Source organism: Chinchilla lanigera, unplaced genomic scaffold (genome assembly GCF_000276665.1).
Source record: "Chinchilla lanigera isolate Chin_1 unplaced genomic scaffold, ChiLan1.0 scaffold00056, whole genome shotgun sequence".
Classification (NCBI taxonomy): Eukaryota; Metazoa; Chordata; class Mammalia; order Rodentia; family Chinchillidae; genus Chinchilla; species Chinchilla lanigera.
Window position 1 is genome coordinate 9359255 of NW_004955457.1, and position 27754 is coordinate 9387008.

The 27754-nt window shown below is 42.4% G+C and overlaps 1 protein-coding gene across 1 annotated transcript in view; it reads right to left on the bottom strand.

Moving 5' to 3' along the window:
* Positions 1 to 8687: 8687 nt before the first annotated feature.
* Positions 8688 to 27754, bottom strand: part of Pard3b (par-3 family cell polarity regulator beta) — an 864914-nt gene continuing 845847 nt past the window's right edge. Inside the window, exon 23 of the mRNA XM_013520665.1 lies at positions 8688 to 13370. Within this exon, the coding sequence (XP_013376119.1) occupies positions 13013 to 13370 (358 nt within the window). The 3' untranslated portion in view covers positions 8688 to 13012. The remainder of the gene's footprint in view (positions 13371 to 27754) is intronic.

The following is a 27754-nucleotide window of genomic DNA, read 5'->3' on the forward strand; positions in this document are numbered from 1 at the left end:
TGAAGTGCATGTCTGGGTTTTCCAATCGTTCTCTTTAATCAACAATTGGATTCACATTATTCACATTAAAATAGTCTTCCCTCAATTTCAGAAATACTTAGTGTGGAATCTTCCTCTCATGGTATAATGTAGGGAAAGAAACTTTTCTGAGTCCTGAAGCTGGAATTCCACTCTTGGCTGTGATGCTAGCTAGCTCAGTGACCTTTAACAATTCATGTTAGTTTTTAGGTCTTTCTTCAACTACAAGATAAAGGTATCGAATAAGATCAAACTTTTTCTCTCTGTGGGTTTCAATCCGTATGGGTCACAAAACTATTTCATGGGATTCTGACCCCAGGGATGGAGTAGACAGATAAATGGAATAAAATAGTGTATAAGAATAAATTACATACAAGCCGGTACTACTTTGTGAAACATTTTTTATAGTAATAATGTAAGTATGTAATAAATTACAGTCTGAACTATATGTCTTAGTATGGGCCAAGATCAAACATGTTGCAAAGACACTGGACCGGATGAATCCTGAGGTCTGTTCTATTCCAGGTCACCTCAGGCTTTGGCGGGTAGGAGCTTCCCATTTGATACTGTCCACCCTTGGGTACAGCCTGGTTTGTCTCTGGCTCTTCCTGGAGAAGTAGCCAACACTCCTGGCTCACACACTTCTGGGGAGTGAGAGCTGGAAATTGGCCAAAAGCTGAAGCATGTAGAGTGGGCAGCGGCCCTGGGTACAATCTCTCTGGGTCAGTGTCTCCCTCTCCGAGCACCATGGCCTCAGTTCAGCCTCATGAATTTCCCTGGGAGTCAGAGAGTTTGGCCACACAGACTCCATCACCCACAGATTGTATCTCTAGCTTCTGCAAACCTTGGAGACCCCGGGGCACCTCTCCATGGCTCAGCATTTCGTCCCTCCTTCCCTCTTTCCTTCCCTTCTTCCCTCCCTTTCTTCTTCTTCCCACTCTCCCCTCCTTCTTCTTTCCCTCTCTGTGTCTCTCCATCTCTGTCTGTCTCGGTCTCTGTCTGTCTCTGTCTCTCTGTCTTTCTGTCTCTCTCTTGCTCTGTCTCTATTTGCTGTACTTAAAATTTAACCTTGGACATTCCCACTGAGCCATAATTCCAGGCCTTGTTTTAAATATTGAGACGGGGTCTCACTAAATCACTAAATTGCCCAGTCTAGGCTCAAACTTTGGATCCTCCTGCTTCAGCCCCCAGAGTGCTGGGATTACAGGCATGTACCACCATTCCTGGCTTAGCATTTATTTCTAAACTTCTAAAGCACACCATTTATTCACCGGTATCATCACTACTTAATATTTAGCTAAATAACTTTATATTTTTTGAAAATTTACTAAAGCAACCGTGGAAAAAATAAGATCTTTCTGTCCTAAATAGAAAATAATCATTTAATTAATATAATGAAAGAAAAACAATGCAACTAAATCCGAGATAGGGCCTGAAGACGTCTGAAGCTTCTTCTGTTAGAGATTAGCAGATGCTGAAGTCATATTAGCACTTGACTGAATCTTTGTAAGTTATTGGTGGTAAGGAAGGAGGGATGGAAGGAAAAGGAGATAAAACAAAAATTAAGATGTGTTATGTACATGTACCAACTCCTCATGATGGATATAATCATTATGCACTGTAAACATGGACTAATAAAAAAACAGAGAAAACTGGGCAGGAAATAGTTTTCTCATGGTGATTGTGCACTAGTTGAGTACTACCTAAGATCAGATTCCTTGTGAAATTCAGGGCTAATGATGGTAAAAAACAGAAAGGCCCATGACATAATGCACTAAAGACTTTATTGGTCTTCATGCTACCCCTCAACATCAGCAAGGTCACCACTACTTTAAAACACCCCTATCTTAAAACATCCCTTTAAAGCCTGAGGCTACCAGATGGTCACTAACTAACTAGGTCGCCTAACTCATCAATGGTCAGTGTGAGAGCTACTTCCAACCTGTCTGCCACAGTGTCTAAGGATGTGACCCTAGCCTCACTGCCAACTGGGGGAGGGTGAAGGCTGCCTCTGCAGGTACCACCACCCCAGCCTTGGCCTAACACCATTCTGCTTGTCCACCTTGCTCCAGCAAGGTTACTGCTGCAGGGAAATGATGAAAGCTCTGTGACAGGGAGAAGTAACATCTTGGTGAGGGCTCCAGAGGGAGCTTGGGACACTGCTAGGATGGTAGAAATGTCCTGATGCCAGGTCCCTGGGAAGGACCTTACTGCTTTCAACAGAGCAAGGCTGTCACCTGCAATGAGTACTTGGGCTCCCTCCACCCCCACCCCCACCCCCACCACAGCCTTTATGTGTTGTGGGAGGCATGAGCTCAGCATAGGCCAAGTTCCACACTATGGGATAAAGCCTAAGTTTGTGTATTTGATACCTGTAAGACAGCCAGTTCACCTGCAGATATGCAAATGCCTACTGATCTAATCTGTCCTCCTCGTGGGGCCTCTATGCTGTCATTGGATTTTGCTAAACACAGCCCAGAGAGTCAGTGTCTTTGAAAGGGGGTCCAAAAGCAGTGTGGCTGCACTTCTCTGAGATTGTTCTTTTAAAGCCTCGGTTGAAAAAGAACCCCTGGGAAGAGGCACAGCCCCAGCCCAAACACTGTCCCACTGAGAAGGTCAGGAGAGGGCCAGAAAGCGGATATTGAAAGACCACCTTGAGAACAGCGCTGTGCCTCAGTCTCCTCCTCCTTCCATCTCACACCTGGGAGTCGGGAGGCAAGACAGGGGGAGGGTCCACAGCCAAGTCCTCCGTTTCCAATTATCCAGAACACTGCTTATCAAAGTGATTTTGACTCCTAGGTGGGAGAGCCCTCCGGAGCTCGGAGACGGGAAGGTATAATGTGGCTAAAAGCTGCTTTAATAAAGCGCAGGGCTGGGTTTGCGCTCCACTCTCCATAAATCAAAGGGTGACACCACGGCACTCTCTGAAGATCAGCAAGAATGCGCATTGTGGGGCAGGGGCAGCTCTTAAATCTAATCGACAGCTCTTTGAGCAAAAATACAGCCATGACTGCAAGACAGAGGTGGCTGCACGCTGGAAAATATCCTAAGCAGCGCGCACATTTCCCAGGTGATAAGAATGCTGAATGGTTCTGAGCCGAGAAACCTTGGAAAACAATTAGCCACAGAAGCAAGATAACCTGTTGAAATTATAGCCCAGCGCTTTACGGCTCTTAATAAATTTTCTGGCAGCCTCTCTCTAGCTTGGGGTCCTGGGCTGCTTATGTCTTTAATAGTTGAGGGAATTAAGTCATCAAAGTTTCATCTACCTGTCTGACTTCAACCAGAAGTACAACTTATTTGCCTGGATACCTTTCAAAACTGCTGTCTACATAGATTATAATTTAATATATAGTGAAACTAACACAAGGCTGCCTGTTACTGGAATCTGAAATGTCAAAATCTGCATTTACATGTTCAAAATCGTCTTCAGCATTGCACACACTTGAAATGGTAATCACAATGTGAGCTATGCAGAATTAAAAGAAATTACACTGATGTTTACTTTAAATCCCCACTATTTACTGGTGTACTGTAGAGAGAAAGACTGCAGGCTGTGGATCATAGCTGGATTTGAAATCAGAGCTGCCACTGGACTAGCCATAGCTAGGACTTCTAATAACCTTAATTTTCTCATCTGTGAGGTTGGGATAAATCCCACTTCATTGCTGTGAAGAGAAAATATGATAGATACAGGGATAGTAACTAGCACTGTGCCTGTACTCTCCATAAATATTAGCCCCTTCCTCTGCCCAGGGAGGGCTGATTTGTTGTTTTTCCGCTTCCATGTGCAAGGTTCTTTCATCAGGCCAATGTTATTTAAATATCTATTTGTGTGAGTGATTCTCTTAACTACCTAAATAAACCCTAACCCCCTAAATCATTTGCTTTGCTGGATCTGAGATTTCAAGGCCAAGGTATTGAGTATCATTTATGACTCTCTTTTCTCTTAAGTTTGAGGATTAAAGGAGATAAATTATGAAAAATACTTAGGCCAGTCTTTGGCACTTACTGAGCCATGAAAAAATATTAGCTATGATTAGCATTAACCCACCCCCATCCTCCGATCACCCATACATGTATTTGGGTGGCTACCGCCTCCATGCAGACCCTTGTGTCCTGCCCTTCATCTGGGAAGTCGATGCCCTTTTCGCTTACCTGGCTATGCTCTTCCCATCCTGTCAGACCATTGCAGATGGAACATTGTCTCTGACTTTCCCATCTGCACCCAAAGTCAAGATCAGCTTTCACTTACCCTCTGCTGGGCAGTGTCCCTTCCTCAAGTGCTCATTGCTTAGCTTTGATTTCTAGCTCTTCCTACACATGTTTTTCTCCTGTCTTCAACTCTCAGGGCCTTGAGTGTCGAATCCAAGCCTTATCCATGTGTAGAACCCTCAGCAGCATTTTACAGTGTCTAACACGATGTAGCGACAGGGATGTAATTGAGTATCATTTTGCTTTTGTAATTCCTATTAGATTGAGTAAGCAGAAAAGTTTATTCAGGGATTGATAGGGTCTGGTTAAAACTGATTTTAGTGATGTCATATGTGCTATTTGGAGCAAGCAGTTTCTTGAGCTTGTATGGGGAGGGTTGGTAACAATCAGCCTAATAAAAGTTCAAGTTGAAAGGATAGTCTTTAACATGGTGCTTAAAATGTGGACAGCTGGAACATCTTTAACCATGACCAATGACCTCCCAGTCCAGTGATTAGAAAGACAGAGATATGAGGCACATTGGGTACATTTAAGGAAGGACGTTTTAATGCAATCTGTGAGGTGCCCACTCACATTGCAAAGCAGAGAGTCTGTCCAAGAGCTAACACCAATGCCCAGAACACAGTAGGTTCTCAAAAAAAACACCTCATGGATAAAGAAAATTCAGCTTCCTCTCCTCTTTCTGCAGACCTGGATTGCCTCGTTGGACTTCTTTGAATCTCAGTTTCTTCTGCTGCAAAATAAGTGTGATCTGATATTTTTTGTATAAGAAGCAAAAATTACGGTGATCATGAAACATTCAGCATGTCTTGTAAATAATAATTAGAATAAACACGGCCACCAAAAGAAATTTCAATTGCTAAGACACAAAGTTGCCTCTTGTTTCTTTGGATATGTCTAAATAGCTTCCATTAAATCTTTATTTTAGTACCACTGTACGCAGGACTCAGTTTCTATACGGAAAGTCTGAGAGTCATTCCAACTCACTCTCTACAGTTGTTGAAAGGAACTAGTAATGCAAGTGATTGCAAAGCACTTGCCTAAAATCCAAGGAGTTATACAGTAATAACAGTAATCATCTGTGACTAAAAGTCTTTCCATCTTAGTATGTTGTAAGTAATACATTTTCTCTTTACTTAAGTCTCTTTTTACTCTCTAAATAATGCATTACCCATTGCATTTACAATCTCCTGGTCTGCTTTTTCCGTGTTTTAAATTAGAATCCGGCCTGCCCACATGGGCTAACACCTTTTACCTCAAGAGTAATACTAGGTGATCTTTAACCACAGGACTTTGAGATTTACAGTTTGAGCTTCAAGGTGGAATGTCAGCACTGTAGCAATTCAGGGAAAGAATCTTCACACCTCATTTCTTCATTCAAATGAATTCAAGAAATATTTCTTGAGCGTATAGTTGGAGCCAGGCAATGTGTTACAAATGTGATACACCTTGGAAGGCCACACAGACATGGAAACTAATCATTGTAATAAGGGTAATAAAAGTTTTATTGAGGATCTGCAGAAAGTATCTCGGTAACATACAGTTTGGAATTTCCAACTCCGCTTGGGGAGGAGGGGTATGCAAAGTGCCTTGTTTGGTTTGGTTGCAGATAACTGAGCCCTTCTAGCAAGCTGATACGGAAACAGAAGGGATAGCATGTGGGAAGTTGGGTGTTTGCTGAATTGTTGGAAGAGCTGGAAGAGCGGGCTTTAGGAATAAGAAATAAGTCAAGGAATTATTCAAGGAATAAGTTTCAGAAAACCATCCCAGAATATCCCAGAACTGGCCTAGTGAGGGAGTTGCTACTCTTGCCACGATCAGGAAGTCAGAGGCTTAAAAAGCCATTTTGCCAACAGTCAGCAGTAGAATTGTGTCGCCTCAGGTGGGGCTCGTGCTGATACAGTGTCTACAACCATCACATAGCTTCTCAGCTTCCAGGACACCAGAGCCCAGGTGCTCCTGCAACAACTCCAGATACCTCTGTGACCACTGGCAGCCAGTGGGCCAGACCCTCAGTTCTGTCTTGCAGCATTTTGGGTCTGACTGGTAGAATCTGGGCCTCACATGGAACTCAGGTTGCAAGGAAATGTGGACAATGTGGGATCCAGCATTAGGGTTTGTCATCTGCAGTAGGTTCTGCTACCAAAGTGGGGGTGAATATGAGGAGCCCAGTCTCCAATTTCTGATTTCAAGTCTTCATTGGAGAAAGAGCTCTTTGACTTGAGACTTGAGGGATGAATGAGAAGCCATTGGACCAAACAGGGGGCAAAAAGGGCATTTTGAACAGGAGTGGCTATTCTCCTTGCATGTTTGCCTGGTCCATGGCTATGCAAATGTGTGTCCAATCAAATAAGTAAAAATAATTTGACATAACGGTAGCACAAGATGTAAAAGTAGGACAAATAAGAGGTGAGGAGGAAGAGACCTAGGGGACCGATTTTGAAGGACGTGGGAAAGCTGACTTAAAGCTGTAAGTAGTAGGGAGGCATAGACAGGTTTTGTGGAGAGTGAGTGTGTGTACATATGTGTGTGTGTGTGTGTGTGTGCACACGTGTGCATGCATGCCAGAGGTTGATTTTCCTTGACTTACCATACATAGTGTGCTGATAAGTGCTAAAAACTGGGATAAGAAGACACTCAAGTTTACCTGTATCAATTCCAGTGTTCTAAATACTTCCAACATAGCCCATTTAGTTACGCACATGACACCATTGAATGATGTCATGAGCTGGGAAGAGATGTGTATAACTGGCTCTTCTTTTAAAAAATAATCCCATTCGATGATGCTAGAAAAGTAGTTACTTTACTCAGTGTTACACAATTAACCAGTGCTTGACAGCTAATGGTGTACTAAATTCATGAAGGCATTTCTTCAAAGCTAATGTTCTTCCAACAAGACTATGGTGCCTCCAGAGGAATAAAATGGTCAGATCTCCATTTCAGAAAAAATTCCTCTGGTTTGAGTATAAAGTTGGTGTGGTAGCATGAAAGAGTTATAGACAACTATGTAAATGACTATATATGCCTTTATTCCAATAAAATTATTTACAAAAGCTGGTGGCAGGGAGAGATCCCTCAGAAGCCTATTGAAGAAGCTGGGTAGGACAGAGATGATAAGAGCTGGTCTTCCACATCATCGCATGGGCATGAGGGAAGCAGTTGCAATTGAGAAGTCCGGGACAACTTCCAGGTTTCTGATTTCATCTATAACATAGAGGTGCCACTGGCCAGGCTAGAATTGTGAGGAAGAAGTATCTTTGGAGAGTGTCCATTTTCAGTTTGAGTATGCTGTATATAAGGAGCCTGAGGGACAAGCCCATATGGATGTCCAGTAGGAAGTGGAAAGGCTTAAGCTCAGGAGAAAGATCTGAGCTAGAACAGTCTGTTGAGATGGGAGCCAAAACCCGGCTGTGGGTGGAAGCTTGCCAGGAATATGGAGGGCTGACAGAGAAGCTTGGGAGAGACACGGACGGTGATGTGGAGAACCTTCCATAGATAACATAAGGGCGACTCCAGCCTGAGAAAGAGGGCAGTGGTTGTTATGGCTAGATCTAAAATGTCTCTCAAACTTCTCACATGTGTGGAAGCTGATTGGATCATGGGGTGCTGTAGCAGACTTGCTGTTAAGAGGTGGGGCCTGATTGGAGGTGGACCATTGTGGGCGTGACCTTGAGGGGTATATGCTCGTCCCAGGCTCCAACCCTCTCTCTCTCCCCACTTCTTGGCCACCATGATGTGAGCAGCTTCCCTCCACTCAGGCCTTTCCACCATGCCATTCCTGTCCCGGAAATACCAGCTATGGACTGAAAATGTAAGCCTAATGATGGTCTTGTCCTTTAAGTTGTGGGTGTTGGGTATTTTTGTACCAGTGACAGGAAAGTGACCAAGACAATGGTGTTGGATTGTGCTGTGAGTGCTGTGATAGGCTGCTCATATCCCAGTTCAGGAAAGTCTCACTATAATGTTATTTCCACTTATTTTCCCAGCCACTGTACCTCCTAAAGACGGCCCCAGCTACCAGTCCCATCTGGGGACAGCCCAAAGGAGGAAAACTGCCTGATCCTAGGTGTTTCCTGTTTTCAGGGGTAGGCTATATCTACTGGTCAACCCTCATCTGACCTGGGAGAGAGCGCATTGGTCTCCAGAGTTCCCTATGGGGTTGGCTGAAGCCTCTTCTGGGACAGCAGCTCAGCTTCTTCCAGTCCAGTCCTACCTCCTTCCCTTTTTAAAATATTGAACTCAAGTGTACACTCCAGTGAACTCTTCAAGTCAGCACGTGCTTCTTGGGGAGCCCGGCACGCAGAAGCTCCTTCCTCTCCTCCTCTGCCTTGTTGCTGTTTTTGAATGGTTTCTATGGAATTTCTTAGTGCTGTGTCCCTCGCCGAGAAGGCCCAGGCTCAGCTCTCCTCTCATCCCCAAACAAACAAGTGGCGGGTGAAATCAGGACTCTGGTATCTTATTGACTGATTAAAACTTTATTTTTAATGCAAAATAAAACAAGGAAATTTTTTATACTCATATATAACATCCAAAGTGTTTTCTGCCATACAAATGAGATCATCTTTAAAAGTTTGTAAAGAATTCACTCTCCATCCCAATATGCCAAAATATGATTTCATATAATTTAAATATATGAACAGACTTGGTATCATAAAAGCATAGGAAACACTAGAAAAATGGTCGGTATAAACAACAGGTTTTATGTTCTGATAGTAAATGGCACAGCAGATGGAACAGAACACTTTCCAAGGAGCAGAGTCAGGAGGTGGACGAGAGTCTTTGGGTTGGTTCACTTTCCACTCTGAGCTTGGTATCCGAGCCCCGCTTCAAAAGTCAGGCCCTGTGTGATTCTATTTCTAGTTAAGGACATGAGGGAGAAGGAGTTTCACTTAGAGGTTGCAGCTGTGTGTGAGCTGGGCTTATTTTAGATATCCCCTTTTGCCTCTTCTTTTTAATATATCAGAAAGGTGACCTTGTAAAGATATCTTATGGCCTTTGCAGTCTCACTATAATGTTATTTCCACTTAAGTCACCATGAACTGAGAGGGTAGAGAAATACTACTGTGGCTGTTTCTGAATTCATGGCCTTTCTGTCTAACTGCATGAAATCCGGACTCTCTGCAGCTCATGGAGCAATAGGGTTTCTACCCAGTTTAACACTAGTGGGAAGCCCCTCATTATGGATATCAGGGTTTAATGCCATAGCAATTCTTTTAGGTACAAAGACTTCAGACTTCTCTATTCTCCACAGTTGCTACAATGTTCCTCCAAAGAAAGTGAATGTTACGGTTACAGGGCAAGGACAATACATACTTTTTGTAGGGTTGATCTCTATGTATACCCGGGAAAAGAGCAATGAGCTTTCTGATAGCCCAAAAGTTATCAGTTGGATTTCCTATAAAAGAGACATGTAGTTCAAGAATTTCATGACTCTTTAGGAGAAATAATGGATCTCGTTTTAATTTCACTTAGTTGGTAGCAAAAATAAAGCTACAGTGAAGTCTCATGTCTCCTCCCTCTGGAAGCAGGCCTGGGGCTTCCTCCACAGTGACAGTGGCTCTCTGGGTCCCTCCCTTCTGTACTCTGAATTGTAAGACCTTTCTCCATGCTATGCAGTGGGGTCAGCACATATGCGCCTAAAAGTTTAAGCACAGTAAGCTTCAGAGTAACCCCAATTTTTTTGCTACTAAGTCATAATTTAAGAAAATGTTCCTGTTTTTGAGTTTGCCTTTCACCCACTGATTTGATATTGTAGAGAAACAATATAAAATCAAGAGGGGTAGTGCCATAGCCCAATGGCATAATGGGTTAATGAAAGGTTGTTTCTCTCTTATGGAAGATGAAATTTTCCTGCATCTAAAGGTTTTCAGTAGTCTGTTACTTTTCATCTTTCTACTCCCACAAAAGGGAAAAAAATAGGGCTCCTTAAAAAAAAAAAATCTAATGACTGGAGGCCAAACGTCATTTTGAGCCTCAAATGACCCAGCAGGGCAGGTCCATGTTGATGGGTTCGCCACTCTATTCCAGGGGGGCTACTAGAGTTCCAGGCTGGAGGAGACACTGGAGTTTTCTGAGGCCATAAGTACACTGGGAACTATTTCCTGTTTGTGGACACCTACTGGTTGTAGCCCGGACTTCTAAATGCTCTGAACATCTCCTGAACACTGGGGAAGTGCCCTGTAACCTCTAGGAGGTGACAGTTAGAGGGTTAGTACACAGGCATTTATAAAGTTGCAGCTCAGCTGTCTTAATTGTTGCTTGGCTTGATAGAGCCTCTGTCGCAAATATAATATTAGTCTTTAGGGCAGGATCAGATGGAGCATACATTATACTTTAAGCAGGAAAACTCTTATAATCTATCTTTTGCTCACTTTAATAGCACCTTACCTCACTGACTGCTCTTCCGAGTTAGTAATCGTTTTATTCACTGGGCTTTGTGCATACAACACAGAGCCATGCTCTGTAAGGCCTGTGTGCAGGTGGTTTGAGTGCCCAAGGAGGCAGCGCAGAAGTGACAATGGGCCTTCTTCCCACAGGGACCACTTCTGCAAGATCAAACTTCAACCCTGGCCACCGTACTCCAGAAGGAGTTTTGTGGTGTGGATCCATTACATAGTGACAGAAATTTGATTTCTTGATTTTGAATGCTTTAAAGCAGTTTATATTTCCTTCATCTTGGAGTTTATTTAGCATCAGGAAAAGGCCACAGCCAGCACGTTGGCAAGGAAACCCTCTACACACTGCATCCCACCTGCAGGCGAGCAGGGTCTGAGACCCTCAACAAACTGCAGGAGATCTGAAAGTGTCCGGCTCAAGACAGATGGGAGAAAACCAAAACCAACTTTAGTCTTTTTCAGAAGGCCACCAAGACTGTGGTTTAGAAAATGATGTCTCTTTAAGTTTAGTAAATATCATTATTTACATCTAAAACCAGCGGTGGTATCATTGTTGGTAAACAAAACCCTATTTTAAATTAAAAAAAAAAAAAGACTACACTAGGCCCATTGGATACTCTATGCATTCAATAATACAGTTTATCAAATCCTGCCAGTTAGAATTATCCTACTTTCAGTCAAAATGTCTAAACTGAACTCTGACATTTTGGGGGAGGGAATGAGGAAAGGAAGAAGGAATGCGAAAATGCTTAAAGCACTTTTGCAGTCACTGCCAAGCAATGCAACTGCTGCTCCCTGGCCTCGCTCTTTCTCAGTCTTTTGCTTGTGTTTTCATTTAGATCAGGCTCTAAGTTTTAGATGTCCTGTTTCCATAGAAATTAGTGGCAAAACTCAAAAGATATTGGGATGGATTTTTTCTACTCAAGTATTTTAGAAGGTGGGCTTTCGGTTTCTTGAAGCCATAAGACCGTCCTTCATCAGTTGGAGATTTCGTCCTTGCCCTGAGTTTTATGAATGAAATCTAGCACATGCAGACTGACTTAATCATATGCCTCTTCTTCCCTGTCCTCCCAACCTCTCCGGAACGCGTTTTGACTTTTCATATTAGTAACCATACATTTGTAGACACACACGCACACATGCAGTCATTCACTTCCATCTGCTACATGCTGGTGGTCAGTTTCCAAAGGTCACAGTCAGCTCCTCACTGTCCCCATGTGCAGAATGGCACTGTTTGGCACGGAGTCCAGAATTGGCAACCCTAGGGCCTTGCTTCCTATGTAGCCTAACCAGCAGGCCTTCTTTTGATCCCAAGAACACTTCAGTTCTCAAGTGAGAGTCCGAAAATAGAGGCCTCAGTTAAAATAATTATAGGCAAGAGATATGGGGACGAGCCCGAAACCAGCCATCTCCCAGCTATCAAGCCTGAGGTGTGGGCAGGAGGAAGGCGAGGATCACAGGAGGCAGCGTGCCTTCAACAGGGCACTGTGGTCCACAGAACACACTCCTTCTGGGGCTCCGAGCAGCTCTGCACATTCTTCTAGGACACTAATACTGCATTCACTTTTTCACTGACTTTTATATCAAAAAAGCAAGGAAACATGTGACATGTTTATATCAAATGAGTGGAATCGGGACCCCAAGAAAGATTATACAAAAATGCAGTCTTTCTCTGGGTATGGAAAATTTCATGCAAGTCACTAGCCATGTTTGGTATTGCTTTTTTCTTAATGAAAAAAAAAAAAAAAAGTGTACTTACTAAGATGCCCAGATTGGCAGGCTCTCTACTCTGTCACTCTTTTTTTTTTGATGGTAGCAAAACTTTATTAAAGGTAGGAAAAGAAACAGGCTCTGCAGAGCGAGTTTGGGCCAAGTCAAAGTAGGAGAAGAAACACACTTTCCAGTGCAAGAAGGGGTACCTTGGAAGAGCGGACACAGTGGCTCACTTTGCAGCCCTGACAGCTCCACTGAGGGGCTGAGGCTGAGCCTATGACTGGCGCTGCTGCCCGCAGAGACTGCTTGCACTGGCAGCTCTATGACAGGCAGGGATGCATGGGCACAAGTTCTCTAGCTGGGGAGGCACCACATGGTTAATCTTCATTTTTAGTTGTTCAGTTGCCACTCGTACTGGCTTGATCAATTCTGGAAGACTTTCAAGTATCAGGAAGTATTGCTTTTTACAATCTCTTTCTTCCTCTTCCTTCTGAGTCTACTTCCTATTCCTTCTATTCCTCTCTGATTAGCCATCAAGTGTCTCAACGTCAGTGAGCAAAAACCAATCTGTACCATGGAGAATTCCTAACGAGGAGAAGGCCTTGAGGTGTAGGAAGTGCAAAGACCTCTTCCTTGCTGGGTTAGGCTGAGGAGGTCTTGGTGATGTTCAGCTATACGGCTGCAGTCATGGGGTTCTTCTGCCGAGGATCTTGTGTTCTGTAGGGGTGGCGGTCGGGGCTGCCCCCTTGGGGTCTTGCTCTTCCCATTTCCTGATAGGCTGGCACTCTTTGGTGCCGAGGAGGAGAAGGTGGAACGTCTTGTCGGAAGGGTCCTTTGTGCTGGGGGACTGGCGGGGGTGGGTAGTATTGAGGATACCGGAGGTCTGTCACCCTCAGATCTGGGGGGCGGGCATAGCCCCCTTTGGGAGGGTGTACAGGGTGAGCTCCTGGGTAATATGGAAGCTCCCTTTCACTATAGAGCCCTCGAGGCGCTGCTGCCAGATAGTCCACGGGGTCTGCTGGGCTTGCCCTGGGAAGAGAAGAAGAGATGCATGTCAGCAGTTACTAGGCTGCCACAGGCTCTCCAGCTGAAAGATCTAGTTACTCAGTCTCCCACATACTTGGTTGTGGTCATAGACCAGACCCAGCCAGTGGGATGTGAGCAGAAGTGATGTGTGCCATTAAACACAGAGGGGCCCTTCTTCTTTTCTCTCCTCCTTTTTGGCCACTCAAGCAGCCATGCTAGACCTCAGGGTGAAAACCATGGGCCAAAAAAGAAAGGATGTGGGAACCTGGGTCCTCAGCTAAATGACGTCACCATGTTGGCCAGTCTGCTACACTCAGATTGGTACCTGTGAGAGAAACACATTTCTTGTCTTTACCGTTACTCTTGTCTGTATTATCGTAGCTGAACCAGTTCCTCCAACAAGGCAATGAGTTTGGTTCTCTTAAGCCTGAGCCCATGAGACCCCCATCCCTTCTTAGTCTCTGTCAAGCCTGTCCTAGATACGGTTTCAAAATTGCAGAGGTCACTTGGAGTCACAAAGTCCCTGTGCACCGCACATACTTTCCTCTGAGAACTTGGAATAGCTCATCAAGTGAGCTGTGGCCGAATTCAGGTTGGCTGCTGTCACACCGCTGTGGGGAGTGGTGTGTCCTCCTCTCTGCAGCCCCTACAAAAAGTTCCAAGCTAGGACTAGCAATTACACCCCTAGAACTCTGATGTAATTATTTAAACCACAAAATCAAGAAGCCTCACCAGGCCAGTAGCAGAGTAGAAAAACCAAAACAGTTGTACACTGCCCCGTGTAATGGGCAGGCACACAGAGAGGCCCAGGGCAAGAATAAACACTAACAGGAAGTGACCCTGTCTGGATCTTTCTACTGAAGACAACAAGCATCTTCTGATCTGCTTGCTATAGCAGAAGCAATGCATCTCTAGACAGTGTGCAGATGACTCATCTCGTCTGGCTGGGGTTAAACACATAACTTCTGTTTGCAGCTCTCAAAACCCCATAAACTTTCTGTGTACACATTCACCACTACCATTCAACATCAAATCCCTGGATCCTTCCACTTGGTCCCTTACCACTTGGTTGCCCCAACTTCCTTTTTGATTTTTTTTTTTTTTTTTTGAAGAAAAACAGCAACAATAATAATTAATGAAAAGCTCTCCAGTGACAGAATAAAAATTACAAGGACACTTGAAGGAAATGACAGGGTTGTAAGAGTACAGTATTTGTGGTTAATCAGGCAGTGTCAACAAGGGTCAGAATCACGCTGTAATCTTCAGAGCTGGATGTTAAAACAGCTTTGTCCGTTCCCCAAATGAATGGAGCTTGAGGCCGAGCGTGTAGGGCAGGCGGCCTGTGAACAGATCCATAAGGATGAACAATATAATTCACCCTCTACTCATTTTTTGTGTCTTAATTTGGCTATGTATAATAATGAAAAATAGATCCTCAAGCTCAGGGTAATTTAGTTAGTGAGAGTTTTCAGATAAAAAAATTAAATTGTTTGCGTACAAGTTATTATAGCATCAGCTGCTATTATTCAGCACAGTTTGCTTTGCGCTCTTTTAAATTGCCCATGACAAATAGAGCACAAATACATCATCTGTCACTCCAGCCCTGGGAAATAAAGGATACAGTTTTTACCTTCCCTTTCCTTGTGAATTCCACTTTTGATTTAGAAATCTTCCAGCACTCATTGTATCTTTTATGGTAAGAATTTTTAACCGCCCCCACCACTGTGCTCATTTCTATTTCCTTTTGGTTCATGGAGATTTCACAAACACTTAGAAAAAAATCCTTATCCTGTGCTTTCTCTCAAAGTCTACTGAAAATATTTCTCTGCACAAAATGGAACATGTGGTTTTTCTACACTCATTTTAAGCCCTTAGGATAAATCACTGACATTTGCAACATACAAACATTATCTGCCTGAAAATGAATGTACAACCAACGCTCCCTCTGGATTCTCAGAGGGTGAATGTTTCCTGTTTTCCTGTTTAAAAGGGGAAGAGAGAAAGGAGGAATTCCAGGCCTTGGACGTTCAGGGTCCTGTTCTCTCTCTAGAGAGTTTTCTCTTTTAAAACAGAACATTATAAAAGACAGGCGAGCCTTTTTTCTTTTTAATTTTTGGAGAGACAATCCAGATCAAGTGGCGACAGACGGGGCAGAAGCCACCCTGCGTGACTCTGCGACCACACAGTCTATGCACGTGGGAGACAGTGGCTATCTTGTCTCACACACCTCGTCCTCCCACAAACCTAACTCTCTCTGTAAGGAGGAGGGTGGGGGGCTTCCCATGGGCAGATAGGGCGACCTCAAGAGAGCTTTGTGGTCCCAGATGGCTTTTTTGAGGGAAGATTTTAGGTCTGGGAGTTTGCTTATGTGTGGCAGAAACCCACTGTGGTAGCTGCTTTTTGTCAAGAGATGAGACCATGGAAGCTATTTCTGTAGAATTCATTGCAACAGTTATAATTCTTAAATTTTTCACAAAGGAGAGCAACAACATGCTGGCCTACGTAAACACAGTTTAAAGTTCAGAGTGTTACAATAATTCTTTTCTTGGAGGGGTAGTACACTGCTGTTGTTTATAATTTTCTTATTTGGTTCAAAACTGAGTATTTCCTACAGACTTTTGTCAGAACCACTTCTGAGTTCCTGTGGATATTATCATAGGCATGTATGGTGCGTGCGCCTGCATACACATTCACACATGCATTTTTGAAAGAATGATTTTTAAACAGAAAAAAAAATCCTCTTCATTAACTACAGACTTTGATAAAGGAGGAAGGAGGAGCAGCTAACATTTTTGCCTTGTTCTTCTTGCGCTTCTCTTCTTATAATTTCTTTCTGTGATAGTGTTTGTATAAAGCACAAAAGCCGCCTATCCCGGGGCTACACAACGCTGGTCACAGTGACTTGTGCCACCTGCTTCAAGTCAGCTGAGAAATTCTGGGGTAGCTTCCTCAGGGGACTCTGATTCAAACAAGGATCCAAACAGCAAATGTATCACTGCTTCACAATCCCTCGTTTTTCAGGTGACCACATGAGTCTTATTTGTATGTTATTATTTTTCTTAAAATAATCCCCCCATTTAAAGTCTTAGACAGAAACCCTGTTTATTTGAGGAAAGAGAAACAAGAATATATATATATATATATATATATATATATATATATTTATTTATTTATTTTATTTTTCTTTATAGCTCTTTAAAGTAATGGTTTTCAAAATACCTTTAAAAATTTTTAGTTTTATTTTATTTCTGAGAAGGCTCATTTCTGGAAGTCAGAAGAATTCAGACTTTGCTTGGAAAATTCCTAGGAAACGTCCCTGGCATATTTGCATATTTTTTTATGCCATGGATATGCACAGTGATAAGCCTGAGCATGACAAGGCTGTAGGTTATTCACATGTAAAGAAACAAGAAAGATCACTTTCTTTACATGAGGTTCTCCCTTTTTGCTGCTTAGTTGTCAGTGTTTTTCACGAAGCCCAAAAGGAGTTAGAAATTAGAGGCTCAGCTGGCCAGCCAGCCTCTGCGTACTGCCGTCTTCATTTTATGGAAGGATGGAAGACATGCTCCCATGTTTGCTGAGGCCCTCCTGTCTGTGGAAAAAGCTCAGCATCTAGAGGACAGAATCACAGGCAAGCTTTACACCAGGGACAGTGGCTGCACACCCTGGAGCAGAGGAAGGGGCATGAGCATGCTGAATCCTTCCATCTCTGCACCGCCCTCTTCATCATCAACTGCAAAGAAAATCCTTGGTCTGTGCTCATTGCAGTCCGTCATTCCTACCTCATGTGTCCATTACCAGCCTTGTGCTACTTTCATGGAGCATGGGCATGGGAAGGAAGTTACTGGATCTCATGAATCTAGTAATCTCTCTTGGGTTCAGTGAAGGGTTTTGCACATCATAAGTGTTCCATAAATATGGACTGAATTTGTTCAAGAAAAAAAGCCATCAACACACACAGCAACCCTAAAGAGTGAAATATGGGTAGGGCTGGAGGTGGGGAGAGAAATAAAAGGAGGAAGTGGACTCCTGGGGAGCTGGAGATTGACAATGATTGAAGTAGGAAAGATTTCTAATTTTTGCAGAAGAAAAGAGGTATGGGGGAATGGTGGCTGAGTAAATGTTTAGATTGAGTCCAACATTTGAAGACTGTAAACTTTATTGGGGTTACTTTCCTTGTTTGTCAAAAATAAGATTATATTTTCTTATCTCTATTGCTTTGTAGAGTACTTGAAACTTAATAGGTGCTCAATAAATTTTTCAAGAGAACTTAATTGCCTTGATTTATCAGGGATGTCAGTATGTCTAATGATGCTTAGAGAATTGAGAGTTATCTTGACTCAAAATTAACTATAAACTGGCTTTACTCAGTGCAGACTTGGTATATTTATTTGCTAATAAGTTAAGGAACTTTTTTTATATTCTTGGAAAGGAATTTTCTTTGCTTCTGGCATAAACACAATAATCTAGCAGTACCTAATGTATGTGCTTCAAAATAGAGAACGGCATAGGGCTTCACATAAAAGACCTTAGGGGAACACTGTCAAACTCAGGTATGAGTGCTGTCATAGGTTAAAGTACCAAGCTTGAGGTCCAATGACAGGAAACTAGAGGTGGAGGCAGTGTCCATTTCCCCTCTGCCCCAATGCCAGCCCATCTCTTCTCCATGAAAATATAAATGATGGATGGCTTTCATATAAGCACTCCCATACCCATGAGAGGTAGAGACTAGGATTATGCAAACTTTTCTATTGACTGCTGTAGTTCAGTGCCCTTTCTTCCCAACTCAGGAAAGAACAAGGGAATTCATGGGGGGGGGACTTGAATCTACTATAATTTATTAAAAATATTTATACCTTTAATTCTTCAAATATAACTGATAAATGTTTGCAATAGAGAGGGTATCATGATTCATCTACCTGTCTCAAGGCTGAGTTTAAGGACCATGGCTGTATCTCACCTAGTGATCTCCTTTTAGGAGAAAGGATAGATGAAGCTAAAAAGTTGAGGAGGGGTGTTATGGTTACACCTCAAAGCTTGTGACTCATAGATGGGGCTTTGGGAGGTGACTAGATCATGGGTGTGTGATATTCACCCCTGGGTTCATCCACGGATGGGTTGATAGCTGGGTGTGAGGTTGAGAAGTAACACCTGGTAGGAAGAGGTGGATCACTGTGGACATGGCCTGGAGGGAATATATCTCTCCTCCTCCCTTGATCACTCTCTGCTTCCTGCTGCCATGCAATGAGTAAGTCTCTCTCCCCTCGCATGTCCCTTGGTCAGCCACCCTGCCCTGGAGTCAGCTGACTATGGGCTGAAACCCTTACAAACTATGAGCCAAAATAACCCTTTCTCCTTTAACTTGTGGGTATTTTGTTCCATCAATGAAAAAGTAACTAAGACTAGGGGAGAAAATAACTAAGACACAAAAATGAAGACAGTTTGCTTTGAGAAGGTAATGTTTGCAATAGAAAGCATGAATACAATAAAGAATTTATGATCAAACATGAGAATATGTAGTTTAGGCATTAAGCATTGGATTTTCCAGTTATGGAAAAGTTTGCAAAGGGCAAAATCTTCTACTTTTATTTTCTGTGAAATACTATGTGTGCTTTTAGCAGCCAAAATAAAGGCAATCTTTTAACTTCCAAGGTTGTCTTTATGGCTTTCCTTTTTTGGTAATAAATGACTGTGACCAAATTTGGGGTTAGAATGTGAGGATGTAAGGAGATGTAAGAGTTCTGTTGCCAAAAGAGGTGCTCATGTCCTTTGGCAGAGAGTGGACAAGTGGCAAAACCATACTTTAAGCATGCCATACAGAGGATTTAGCAATTGAGCTATTGTCAGTGATTTTTTCTGCTGGTATTTCTACAAATACTGAAAAATTAAAAAAAAAAAAGATCAGTGCAAACTAATAGGTTCATAAGCATTTGAGCCGCCCCTGCTATGTCGACAGAGATGCTTTGAGTCTGTGTTTGGAATTCCTTCAGGATCAGATTTCCAGTTACCAGGCCTTTATCATTGGTGCAGGCATGAATGTGGCCAGCCACAATTAGCAGAACCCTCTGTAATGTATATTACATAGCTTTGATTTTGGCAGATTTTACAGAATCATAAAATATAATGATCATTTGATGGCCTATGGTATAGAAATGATTATGGAAGAAATCCCACTTTCATGTCTCACATTTCCCATTTCAGTATGAAAAGAGGGCTCCTCTCTTCACAAAGAACTAGTCAATCTTTTTTTTTTTTTTTTTTTTTGTTTTTCTCCGGTACCGGGAACCGAACTCACAACCTTGTGCTTGCCAGGCAGGCGCTTTGCCGCTGGGCTAAATCCCCAGCCCTCTTCACAAAGAACTATAAGGAAAAGGTGATGTCACAGGTGTGTTGGGCCCTTATTAACACCAAGGAAATGTTTGCAAAGAAAATGAGGCAGAAATAAAAACAATGATGGGCTCAGAAGACATTTTTAAGACAAATATAAGTTTGGCTCCCCCCATTTGATTCTTCCTTTGTCATAGTCAACAATGACCACAAAGAAAAGAATCCAGTTACTAACCAAGTGCATGGGCAGCGAGTTTCAGGTTCTACAGAGCAGGCTGGCAGACACTGTCTGGAAATGGTCCATGTGATGGTGGAAGTACTCCCTAAACAGAGCCTCCCAAAGTCATGGAGGCGTGAGAGGCTTCTAAAGTGGGTGCAGAGGACAATTAGAAAGGACACATGCGAGAACATATGTAGGGAAGGAAGTCTTGTGGAAATCAAAAGATGTCCTGAGTGGAGGCAAAAGAGTCATGAAATCTATTTCAGTGATACCATTAGGTAGTCACCCTATGGGTTTTTTTTTTAACTACAGAAGAGATTTTATTTAAAGTAAATAGCAACCAGTGGCAGAAATCCTCATAACTTGATAGTCACTTAAATCACCTCTCTTTTTCTACTGTAACAGTGGCTGTGGAATTTCAGTATCTAAACACTGTAGGTTTCCTCTGATTGTCATGCAAAAGATGATAGTTCAATTCTAAGGGCAGACTTAGGGGGACAACAGGTTGGACAGTGTGGGGTCCTGAAGGCTGCTTCCCAAGATAGGACATGGTAGAGGTGAGCTATGTGGTTCATGAAACCTTCTTTTTCCTGATTTATTTCAGATTTCACACACACACACACACACACACACACACACACACACTGTTATGGCTCGTGTCTGGATGTCCCCCCACAGCCTCATGCAATCATAGGTGGGGCTTTTGGGAGGTGGCTAGATCTAGGGTGTGTGACACTGGATTCAAGGATATGATACTGGGATTGATTCATGGTGTGATGTTAGGTTAAGGCTGCCCCACCCTGAATAGAATATAAAGGGACAGAAAGAGGGCTGCTGCTGTTGCTGCTTGCCACTTGCTGCTTTTGCTGCCTTCTGCCTGCCATGAACTGTTTCTCTTCTGTTTCATGGCACCCTGCTTTGGAGCCAGCCAACTATAAACTGAAACCTCTATGAACGATGAGCTACAATAAACCTTTCTACTTTTAACTTTGAGTGTCTCAGCAATGACACACACACACACACACACACACACACACACATGCAAATACATACAAGTTTTAGAGAAGCATCTATTACTAACATATCTTTACTCTTTGCCCCTCCCATTAATTTCTAAATTAACATAAATAAATCATGTGTCATTGCTCTCTTTCCCCTTGAAAGCCTAATGATTTTGACATAAATTATCTACAATCACTAGGTCATTAGAATCCCTTCTCACCAAGGGCAAGGAGTGCAAAGTATTTCCACCTTTGCGTGTGTGGTGAGGGAGGAAGGACTTCCGTATCATGATTTTATTAGAGTACAGGTATGTCCTGGTACTGCCAACATATCACTCTGAAATTCTGATGTAGAAATGTAGTGTTAGGAAGAATGCCACTATACTTGATGGACTCAGTAAGAAGCTTCTCAAATGTTGGATTTAGAATTGCAAAGATTCAAAGTAAGTTAAGAATTTTCTCCATGTTATTTACTTTCTATACGAGATGGGATCAAAAAATTGGATATATTTAAATAAAAAATTTATTAAAGTAAAAGACTGCCATTAACCCCCCTCAAAGCATCCCCTTCACTTCAGACACACTTATCCCATCATTCCTGGCCCTCTGATTTACAGAAATATCTTTCACTGTGCCGTTGTGGCTACCTTGATGCCCCGAGTTTACTTTCCATGATTATTTTGACTATTTTCAGGAAGAGCCTGAAGTCACAAGGAGCCTCTTCCAGTGGATAAGGTGGATAAGGACACAGCATAATGTTTCACGAGTCTGTCTTTCTATTGGGTAGTACTAGGCAGCAGCATTCATCATATCTGAAATTTTTGATCATAACTTGTAAAGATACTCAGGATCCAAAACTGCTTGAGAAAGTATCAAGAATGACGGGATAAATGTGTTTAAAGCAAGGGGAATTATTCTGAGAGGGATTCATGGCAATGTGTTTTTTACTGTAACAAATCAAAAAAATTAAACATTCATCACATTTTTTGATCAACCTTTGTAGCAATGCTACACGGCAGACACTATTATTGTATCTTATTTGCAGATAAGGAAAATGAGAAGCAGAGCAGTTAACTAACTTAAACCAAAGTTGCACAAGAAGGGCCAGGGGTGAGGTCTTGCCCAGGCAGCTAGACTCAGCGGTCTCTGCCTGAAGACTAAGGAGATCGTGCGGCCTCTGACGGCACACAGTGCCTCTCTGCTCACAGTGCTCGTGCCGGGTGAAAGACACTGGGTTACATTTGGAAACATTTTTTTTTAATTGAATGAGGGTAAAAGCAAAGAAGTTTTCCATTTTTTTTTTCTTTTTTATAATGACTTTTAGAAGCTGAAGAAGCTGACACTGTTGGTACTGCTGGTAAAACACCCAGGAGCACCCATGGTTCTGTGTGGGAAATCTCATTCGGAGACCTCGAGCTGCCTTCCCCTGAGGAAAATAGTTTCCTGGTGCCTTCTACGAAGATCAAAACAGGTATTTGTGTGGTTCCACTTGCAAGATCCTGTGTTCAAGATCCCATACAGACATCCCTGTTTCACAACTCAGTTAAATTCCCACAAATAGGTCGTTAATTAAATTAGTCCCTAAATGAGGAATTTTATATAGTATGTACATTACTTTATTCAAAACAAAGAAATGGTCAAAGGAAACTCCATTTTGATACCTTTGCTTTTATTTGCATAACTCTTACATGCAGCCCTGTAATGTATAGGGTAAAACTGCAGCACTGTACTGTGCAGTACAATCAGCTACGTCAGCGTTGCTGCTCGTGTTCGGCATGGTCAGTCTGAACAGTTGCTAAACAGGTAGGTCGTTAAATGAGAAGCATCTGTACCTTCATCGTTAGTGTCATTAAGAATCAGTAGAATATTTGAAAAACAGAAAAGCAGATTCCGGGGCTCCAACCTCAGAGACGGGCAGATCTGAAAGGGAGAACTACATTTTCCCTAAAGCTCTAGAGGATTCTGATACACATAGAGCTAGCACCATACTTCAAAGAATCCCATCAGAGAGAAGGAGCTTGGGAGACATGCAATGGCCTCCAATGCTCCGTTCAGGGACTGACATGATCCACACGGTCGGCTTGTCAGAAATCTAGACTCCTCTCTTATCCTTCTTCCAGCTAGACACTGGCTTCTAGTAAGTGTTCTTTTAACTATTTGTGGCTGTCTACCCTCACTGCTGTGGTCTTATTTTAGGTTTAGATCTCTTTTAAGCTGGATCATTACACCAGAAATAGTGTATTAGGACTCATAGGAAGGCAGGTGAAGTTGTGGGCCAGCTTCACAGAACAATTCAACAGTGCGGAACTACACAGCGTGCACATGAATCTGTAGGACAGTTGAATTTTATGATTACCTGGTCAGTTGCCATCAGTTCTGAACCAATTTTGAGTACATCACACTCTCAAATGAAAACATAGTATGACTTCTAAAGACAGGTGAGTTCAGTCTCCCTTTAGCAACTGTTAGAATATTTCCAGGTTTTGGATACAAAACTCTCAAATTTAAATCCTGACAACCTAATTCGTAAGAGATTTTTTAAATGTTGCTCAATGCGCAATTTGCCAAAACCTTCTTTTTTTCCTATCTGTTAATCTTCTCCACAAATTTATAATACTAAGATTCATATAACATATTTCAAAATCTCTGCATTTCCCTACTGTTTTAAGAAGTGAGCAGGTTAGTAGTGTAACTGGAATACAGTGGTTGAAAGACAAATGGATCAGGGACCAGTGTCACTGGGGAGAAGTTTGGAATTTGAAACCCTGTTCCACTACAAACTTATTTGGGTGAATTCAGAGATTATCATTCTAACAGTCTGTTGACATCCAATGACAAAGTGGTGGCCACTTCCCCAATTTCCACCAGGTCACACAATGAATCATTTTTGGCCTCTATTAATTTTGATGTGGAGTCTAAGCAACCATGATACGTTTCTCGTAAGTGGAGGGGGCAATGCTCAGCCTGCATCTGCTGCCTCCCAAAGCTCCAGGCTGGGCCCTGTGGAGCACACTAGGCTGACCTGTGTCCCCTCTCACCACCCCATTCAGAATCCAGCTCATTATTCAGCAGAGTGCTTTGGAGATAGCAGCAGCATGAGAGATTTTAAATAAGATCACATTCTATTCGGCTTTCAGTCTTGCAGATGAAATGGATTTATAACACAAAGGTTACTAAACTGTATTGTCGGGATGATTTTCAACAAATAATAAAGGCTATTAAGAGACTCATAGGTACTGATGACTTGTACTCAGCAGTAATACACTGCTTTGGTCTCTCCAGCCTCTGGCTGATCATTACATGGCTGGTAAACACCGGTTATTAATGTTGTTACTAACCTTTTACTTTCAAATCTTCTTTTATTGAAATCAGAGCACTCTGTCATTTCTCCTGCTGTAATACAGCTCATCAACCAGGTTTCTTTAGGTCCCATACTTGTCTCCAGTGCTGGTAAAATGGGGCAGCAAGCAAATCAAAGCTCATAATCGCCCCAGTTGACTGATAGTTTCTGAAATTACCTCGCTCTCATCATTTCTTCTTTTTTGTCTCCAATGTTCTTGTATAGTTACTTACTGTCCTGAGACTTTCCATAGCCCCCCTTCCGCACCCGACCTCCAATTTCTTTGACAAACTAATACGCTGGTCCAGAGCCACTGATGAGTGCTTTTAAAAAAGAGAGAGCAAGACAAGCTTTCATTGTGAGCGAGCTCCTTCAGATGTTATTTCATCCTACATTTGTTCTCTAACTCCCTGATTTATTGATTTATTCCTTGAGCAATTCAAAGAAAACTGAAAATCCACCCTCTCTTCTATTTCTCGGAGTGCTTCCTTTGCTCTAGCCATATTTGATGTGGCTATGGGGCCAGTGCAAGACTGTCACTTGCCCCTGTATCGCATGCATTCTATTAGTACAGAGGAGACCTCAATTTTTAAAATCAGTCATGAAGCTGAGGCTTTAATAATTTAAATAAAAGCTTATCATAGAAAAGTAAATATTTATAAGTATGAGTCATCTAATTTAAGGAAATTAATTAAAAGTAAATGCTGAAGTGATTTCAAACTAAAGAGCCATTACCAAATAAAATGTTATTTACCATTTGCCCCATGCCCACTTGGTTTTGAGCTTCAGGAAGACAGAATTCTAAGATCTGCCTTTGCTTTAGTGCATCTTGAGCTTCCAAATCAGCCTGCACGTGTGGGAACCAGATCTCCTTCACTGCGTGGTGAGGCAGCTACTCTTAGGATCTGAGGTCTGATGGACTGCAGGATGCATCCTCAGGGAGGTGGGGGAGCGCGGGACTGTGAAGGACAGTGGTCACAGTGTGTAGCTCAGCCTCTTCTGAGCCTCAGTGAGCCCATGTGTAAAATGGGGATATTAGGACTTCCTTTCCATCTTTGGCAGTGCTCTGATGGGAACCGAGCAAGAAAAAACAGACACACAATCAGAACAGTCATTCTGAGGTCCTTAGTATTTGTGGAATTTGAAGTCACAGTCATCACAAAAATAAAATCAGATATTCTATGTGGAGCCTAAAGTGATTGCCCAAAGGCCTAGAATGAGCAAGTAATCACATTTGTAAACAAATCCATAGCCAATGACGAGTGACACAGACCGTGTCCCCTCCACACTAGCATGTGTCACTGCAGGAAATCTTGTAGCAGAGGTTGCAGCTTAGAGGCCCACTTTACACACACACACACACACACACACACACACACACACACACACGCGCGCGCGGTTTAAAACTTTCTCAGGTAGTTGCTGTCATTTCAAAGTCAAAGGCTTTCACATACAAATTCAGCTTTCCTGTTTTTCTTTAAGCTTGGATTTGCCTTCCTACAAGGCCACAGCAGCTGAAGGAGCTCTCTCAGGGTGGAGACTTCTCTTCCTTAGAATACTGTTTCTTGCAGTATTTCCTGCCTGTCTCCAATGCTGTCTAGGTTCACAGCCCCTTCCCCATGTGAATATAAATCTCCCCTTCTAGGTTTCTGCACTATGGAGAGCAGGTTGCCCCTCCACTTATGGGTGTGCGTTTTCCTATTGCCCCACTTTAAAGAGTAAGCTCAGGTCCTGGGAAAGAGACTAAATTTTCTATCACTTTACCCAGTTCATCTTTAAATCTTTAAAAATAAATTCTCTATTCAGAATTAGGATAGGAATTCCAAAGACTGGGTCACATCCCAGGGACTTTCAGACAGGTCATTTTCTTTCTCAGGCCTTATCTTCCACTCTCTGAAAGGAAGACATTAGAATAGGTGGTCTCCAATGAGTTGCTGGGGTTACACTTTTATGACCCTACCAGGAACTATGCAGGCTCCAGTCCAAAATGACCTCAGCTCACATTGCTCCCCTTCAGCCTGACCCCTGCAAAGATGACCCTAGCCAGACCTGTTCACTTATCTATGTCTTGGTTTGTCCATCTGTAAAATAATATGTGCTTTTCTTTTCACAAGAGTGCATGAAATGATACAGGTAAAAGCATATTGGAGGAAAGTTGGGACAAAATACATCCAAGATCTTATATTACTCTTGTGTAATTATAAAGGGAAACTTGCCTTGCCTAATGGAATTACTGGACCAGAATTCTCAGTCCCCATTGACAAGTACGCAGGTCATTTCCATGTCAACAAGGTAATACTGTAGACTTCTTAACCTTACTCTCAGCAGGGTAATACCAGGCCTCAGACAAAGGGCAAATGTGTGTCACTTCAGAAATGGTGGACTCAAATTTACCTCTTTGTTCCATGATTTTATGAGAAGAAATATTTGTAGTTAACTATTACCAGGTTGTTAAACAATTTGATGAGGTGTGAATTAGTCCTTTAATTGTTTTATTTACAACATACTTATACATCTCATTGGGGAATTTGCTACTTATTTGATTAAAAATGGTTAGTGAACTATCCAGTTTGGTAAAACCAAAGGTTGAAAAATACTCATCAGAATTATAACAGTCTTAAAGTCATTTGTAAATGTGGAAACATGCTCAGTTGAGATTATAAAAAGTGTCAACAATCAAAACATGAATTAAATTTTTAATCACATTTATCACCACACCATTTAAAAATAATAAAAACCGAGATAGGAAAAAGTAACTCAATCTAAATCTACTTGTTCTGCTCTAGTACCTTTTCTGGTAGAAAGCAATGGCTTCAAGGGAACATTTTATTTGTCAAGGATAGATGATCACAACTGCTTTTAGGAATCAAATGCCTTCTTAAAGAATAATCCTCTTATCTTTCCTCTGTGGTTCTAAATCTGGACAGATAAAACCGACCCAGGGGGCCATCTTACTCTTTGGTTGGTGACAGTGATAAACCTACCCCAAAAGAGGATCAAGCATCTAAAAAGAGTCAAAGCCCCAGAGTCTATCCCAGAGGAGCACATGGCCTACCTGGGCAGGAGGAAAGAGATGAGAAGCAAAATAAGGCACACAAGCTCAGTGCTGAATAAACGCCCTGGGCTGCCTGCTACAGGTGAGTTGTCTAATGGGGACAGTGTTGGATTTGGGTGAGGACAGAAGGTCTGCGAGGGATGCAGACCTTGTAAATGAGGCAACTGAAGAGCTGATCCTGGGACAGGGAGTCGTTAGAGGCCAAGAGAGATGTTTGTGTTTTTGTCCAACTGCACTTGTGCCAGGGAGCACTTAGTCTTATCTTTTATATCTGAATCTGCTGCCCTGGGCCCTGTGAGCTTATGGAGTCATGTCAGTAATGTGAAAAATTTAACCTGTGCTTGGATTAAACATCAGCAATGCTGGATTTTAAGGCATGATTGGATTAAAATTATATGGTAAGATTATACAACGTCATAGAAACTCTTTAGCAGTGCAGATGTT